General features: G+C 41.8%; 1 protein-coding gene across 1 annotated transcript; it reads right to left on the bottom strand.

Annotated features, from left to right (window-relative positions):
* Positions 1 to 605: 605 nt before the first annotated feature.
* Positions 606 to 6,175, bottom strand: LOC128624525 (C2 calcium-dependent domain-containing protein 4C). Its single transcript, XM_053652241.1, has 2 exons — positions 5,746 to 6,175; positions 606 to 4,171 (listed from the first exon to the last, which is right to left on the bottom strand). Exon 2 carries the CDS (start codon positions 4,133 to 4,135, stop codon positions 2,864 to 2,866), a length of 1,272 nt encoding a protein of 423 aa, XP_053508216.1. The 5' UTR covers positions 4,136 to 4,171; positions 5,746 to 6,175; the 3' UTR covers positions 606 to 2,863.
* Positions 6,176 to 6,185: the final 10 nt, after the last annotated feature.

Here is a 6,185-nt window from a genome sequence, read left to right as displayed (position 1 = left end):
ACTTATATTGTTCTTTAGGAGCCAACACTGAGAACTGACAGTTATCCATTATGTTTGAGATTGTTGAAAAAAAAAAATTCTCGTATTAAATGCCATTGTAACTGCACTTGTGATGTCAGAGTGCAGACAACAACAAACCTCTCATGCCAATACAGAAAATACAGCACCAGCTAGAAAATTAGCCCCAGAATCACTAACACATCACAAATATTTCAATATAAACATATTGAATGTGTTTCAGGGTGAAATTTTACTTTAAAGGCAATGGAGTGTTACTTAAAAGTTTCATAAATCTACTGTATATCTTAAATTGTCACAAGATAATGATTATTCATTAAAGGTTATAATTTTCTACATATAAAGCACACAATAAGCATTTCAATTTACTTAATTATACCATGTGACTAAAGAAATTCTAAGAACCAAAATTCATTTACAGAATATACAGAAAATGCAATAAGCTCCAGTATGCTCACTCTTAATAATAAAGTTGTTGTTGTTGTTGTTGTTGTTTTAAGTGTTTTAAATGTCTATATCTAAGAATACAGAGACTGTTGCATGCTTTTCTCCATGGTGCGTAGGTGAAAAAAAGACAGCAAGGAAAATCACCATCTACACAACTTTTATTGAACGAGGCACCGAAATAGACAGGTCAATAGCATGTTTCACTTTGGATCTGGAGGATCAATGTAAAATTGGAAAGGAGAAATAGAAGGGAAACAGTTTCAGAAAACAGAGCTGGGCGAAGAATCAAGTCGCTGCTGGAATCTCGGCTCGGTGTAATAAACAATAAAAGCCCACAATGACGAACGCATCAACTCAAAACCAACAATATCCACCTTCGGCGTCAGAAAATATAGAAACACCCACACTATATAACTCGGAGGTACAATATTACAGTACGTCTATTTGGACTTAATAAAGGTAGTGTTGATAACGCATCTGCACACAGTAATAAGGGAAGAGGAAGGTCGCACACAGAGGCCTACGTCTTGACAGACAGGAGGACAGGCATCAAGTTCAGTGGATAGGCACTTCATATTTTATATTCGCTTTTAAACACAAGCGCCAGACAGTTTAATCTGATCTACAGAAACGCAGATAGTGAAATTAATATCAATCGAATGCCCTCGCTGAGTCCTTTCACTTCCACCAAAAGACTGCAGGGCCTTCTTTCAGCCATTTTAATTTGAGAGTTTTCAAGCAGTCCGAATTCATTCCCCCTTGTGTAATTGTACTTCTGATGTTCGTGTAGAGAATCACAGTCCCTGCCATTGAAGTAAAGCTAATAGGGAATCTAATACCTGAAATTTGATTGTTGCAAATGAGTGCTCGAAATAGAGCTAGAAATGTATGATTCGTTCCGTTAATGTAAGAAAACCCAGGAAATGGATTTAAAATGGTCTGGTCCCTGCAGATTCTATCAAGTGTAATTATTAAGCTTTATGTAAAATACAGTCTGACAATGGATGACTGACTCTCTCTCTCTCTCTCTCTTAAAAGCCAACACATCTAGCACCAAATACATCTCTGTAATAGTTCCCACCCTTAGGAGTAATAAATAGCATGATAAAATTATTTTTTTTCATAAGGTTATTTTTTTATAAGGATATTTGTTAGATATTAAATTTTAAAAAGAATAAACAAACAAACAAACAAACAAACAAACAAAACAGCCCAGAAGTGCTATTCTCTACTGAACAACCGTGAAGTCTGCCAACAGTGACTTTGACTTTCATTTGTGCTATACTGCAGAGACTCCTAAATGCTAATTAGATTACAGATCTCTCCAGGCTCCGTAAATGAAAAATAAGAAGGCTTACAAGGACCCGGGGCCATTTTGGGCCCATTACACTAATACTATTAAGATGATTTATAATAAGGAATTCAAATTGGCTACACTGAAAACATAAAAATCCCGACTCTATAAAACAGTCAAATAAATACCGGCACTACTTTCCATTACAGTTGTTAACCGTTAGCTGTTCCGGTACTCCCGATGTGTTCAACAAGTGGTAAGAAAAAGCTAATGCGTTTATCTGTGCAAGTTTGTCTCAGCCGTACACATAAATTTCAACAAACATGCCAAGACAATTGTGCAAATACTCAAGTATACTGTATGTCTGTCATACATAGGTACAACATGGATAGGCAGTTATTATTTACAGCAACAGTTGATTAGTGTTGTACAATGAGGTTTCCGTTTCGCGATGTATCAGTCGACATGTGCAGCTTATCTCGTTTATAAGGCTGGAGGGTGAATTCGACCCACAAATCTCCTCAGTGAAAATAAGCAGAATTATAACAGAGAACCAAAGTACTATAAGCAAGAACAATCCAACAAGAAGATCACTCACATGCTCCAGTGATAAGGTCGAAGAAAGGGCTTACAGGGAAAGTCTGGCAGTACGGTGATAGCAAATACAAAAGTCTTTGTCACGTTCACAAGTTTAGAATTTCAAACCAGATATAAAGCATGCATTTGCATTTGTCATTGTGGCACTTCAAAGCCTCTTTGTACACGTGCACAGTGCAGAGCAGCTGCATCATCAGCTGTACAGATGTTAGCTGGCATCTACAGACATGGGTTGCCATAGTGAGCCAGACACACACACACACACACACACATACACACACACTTGAAAGAACAGCTAGCTTTACATACAGTTCAAATACTGACATGCCCTGAACATACACACACAACCCTTGTCAATAACACACTGTCAGTCTTCAAACTGGAAAGGTCACCTCTTGCAGCAGGAAGAAGGAAGGAAAAACAACATTATAGTGAACATTTTGTATGCTCTGGATTCAGTCCAGGCTGTGTGTACTTTCTGTTTGGTGGAGTCTGTTGTGGTTGGCACTAAAAGCCAGGCAGCAGATCTTTAAGAGGCACCTCCCTCTCCCCAAGCAACGTGTCCCGTTTCAGGCTGGTGCCTTTGTTTACCACCTTCATCTTTATCGCCAGGTTCTTGACCTGTGCAGCAGGCAAGGAGTCAAAGAAGAAGTCCTCGTTGAAGACGGGATTGCGGCTGTTTTTGATGATGTTGCTTCTCTGCTTCTGCAGCTTGCCTGGGTTCAGGTAGAGTGCTACACAGCAGTTGATGCTCTTCACATCGACCTGCTTATCATAAAGGTCTTCAGCAGCAAGCACGCGCACCCGGAGACGTGCCGCCTCCGTGTCGTAGTCCGTGCACAGACACAGCGTCCCCCCTTTGTGCAGTTTGACGGTATGCTGAGTGAGGCGTTCGACATTGGCGCCTGCTTTGCGGCTTCTGAATGCAGGCGACGGTGGACATCTGAAGCGCCGCTGGATGTTGGGACTGGTCTCCACCGAACTACAATCGTCCGTCGAGAGAGAGCTGTGGCGGGCAAATGAGCGCTTGGCACGTGAAACTTTAGCCTGGGTCTCATGGGTGAACATTCTGAGAAGCGAGGCCGACCTTGAGAGCAAAGGTGAGCTGAATGGTGAAGACTCTGCTGAGGAGCATGTGTCGCTCTCGCCTCCACTGAAGTAGCGATATGGGTTGGAGTGTGATGTATTGCAGTCACTTGGGTTGAGCTGGTTGCTGTTGCTTTGTGTCTTACGCTGAGTATTGGGGGATGTCAGCGGACTGGTGGGGTCACTGTGGAATAGTGACTCCTTGCGCCGTGTGTGAGGGCTCTCCATCAAAGTGGTAAAGCCATACGAGGTCTGCGCTTTGGGCACATAGGGCAAAGACATGGCTGTTTGGGACTGTGGGTCAGCATTGGTGGTGAGCTCGCCAACGTCACCTGCTGCTAAGTCATCAGCACTCTCAATCTGGATGATGTGGCGGTTAGCAGCCTTGAGCAAGTTCTTGGTGTCCCCAGTGAGCTTGCAGATGAGGCGCGGGCTGCGTGAGCCACCCTGAGGCGTCTTGCTGCAGATGGTCTGCTCGGATGTGGAGGAGTGCAGCCCGTTCTTGGGCTTCATCTCTGGCGTATCGGCCTCTGGGGGGCAGCACACCAACTTGGGTGGGATAAAGAAGTCTGGGATCTTATCGGGCGTGAGCACATTGCTGTGGGTGGGTCCTTTGGACTGGCTGTCACCCGAGTCCCGATGACGGAGAACGTTGCCTTCCACAGAGCCACGGATCTTCTCCAGGAGCCACATTCTCTCTTGAGAAAGAGTGGTAGGAGGCAACAAACCCTGCGTATACACACAGGGGGAAATAGCACTAAAATTTACTCACTGAAGATCATGACTACGTCATCTGTTCATGATAATTCTGCCACAATACTTTTATCTTCATCTATTTCAAACACACAGTCCAGCAACAGCAATTCCAACTGACACCTACTCTGTTGTACTTTACATTGGCAGTGTTATTTCATGTTGCTATATACTAGCACAAACTGGCTCCAGTACTCCCACACTCCTGCGATCTATTTTCAAGCCTGGAACTTAGTGGAAATTAAATGGTTTTGTTGTGAATTCTGATAAAACTTCCATGATACAATGGACATGTGGGATCCACTTGTTGCAGTGCATCTGAGCTTCTCATGCGATATCAGAAGCGTTACAGAGATAGATATCTAACATGTTTTTATGCTACCACATTTACAAAAATATATTTTCTCATTGTGTTTGTCCACAGAAGATATTTTCACATTTTCCTGTGATTTTTTTTAACATTTACAAATCAAAACAATAATTAATAACTTGATATCACTGGAAAACAAATGAACTGCTACATGGACCTTGTGACTAACAGCCAAGGAGGTTACATTTTGTTGCACTATTTCAGATGGTCATTTATTGTATATAAATGTTAAAAGGGTGATGCAGGTGTTTGGTTGGGGAAGTGAAATAGGGAGCGTTGATATGTACCTAATATTGCGGTACACTCTAATAATGAAGGTTTTCACTAGGAACGTTTACGGGTTCATTTAGACAGTACGATTCCTTAAGGGACGACCCAGAGCCTTTTGTTTGTAAGAGAATTTTTCTTTCATTCTTTCTTTTTTTAAAAAAAACATTTTTTAAATTTATCTATCTATCTATCTATCATGTTAAAATTCAATCTGAAGCATACAAAAAAAGTAACTGCTACATGGACCCCTGGTAAACAAACAAACAAACAAACAGGCAGACAAATAAATATCCATGCAGCAGTTCATTTCTGTGTGCCTCTGGCGGTATTTTGACATCATCTAGTAACCTCTTAAACCTCTTAAATTAAACGGTTCCAGGTACTTTTGATTTTCTTGCTATTCGAACCCTTAAAAGTGCCGCCAGAAACCTTCCTCTAAGATTGAACCCTAACATTTTCGAACATTTCTTATTATAAGAAATTTCTTTATGAATCCCCAAGCCTTCCAAAGTGGAATCTTCATTATCAGGGTGTACAGCAGTATTAGGTATTGAACATAGCCTCCATACGCATCCTCTTATTACACATGATCAGCTCTCCTTCTCTTACACCCTAAACAAATGAAACTTTTTATATTTATATACAGCAGATGACTACCAGAACAACATTAAATCTACTTAATTGTTAGTCAAAACTGACAGGATGAAACATTTAGACAGAACCCCCCCTCCCCCCCTTTTTTTTCTTTTTTCTTTTTTCTTTTTTTTTTTTTGGATATGCTAAAAAAGTCGAGCATGTGCAGCCTTCGATGCTCCTTCTAAAGTTATCTGTGTGGTTTTTGCTCAGTATATTCTGTAGCCTCATTTGCATGCAGAATGTTTCATCTCTTAGCATTTATGAAATAGCCTACCTGTTGAGCAGCTTCGGGGAACTTACTGCGAACTACTGCTGCGTCTGGTGTCAGGTATGGCAATTCACAGGTGTCTGCGTGTCCTTTGCGCCATGCGCGGTCTTGCTTGACTTTATTCGTCGCGTTTAATCCGTCGCACGGACTCAATGCCGCACCGCGCGCCAGCTCCGCGCTTTTATCTCTGCACAGACTACAGCGCGCGCTCAGGGCAGCCAATCGGAGCGGCGCGTGGGTGCACGCGAACTCCCCAGAACTGCGAGGAATTCACCTCGAAGGTACTTAATCAAGACAAGGCATTAGACGGAATGCCCATGCAAGCTCCATGCACGTGAAGCACAAAAATATATGCAGATTAAAGGAAAACCCCCAACCAACTAGTACTGAGTTTTGGGTGTTAAATATTTAAAGAGTTGTGCTTTTTTGCAGCACAGTTGTGAGTT

The sequence above is a fragment of the Ictalurus furcatus genome, chromosome 20 (assembly GCF_023375685.1).
Source record: "Ictalurus furcatus strain D&B chromosome 20, Billie_1.0, whole genome shotgun sequence".
NCBI classification, from domain to species: Eukaryota; Metazoa; Chordata; class Actinopteri; order Siluriformes; family Ictaluridae; genus Ictalurus; species Ictalurus furcatus.
The sequence above is the reverse complement of the archived record's forward strand: the minus strand, read 5'-3'. Positions and strand labels throughout refer to the sequence as shown.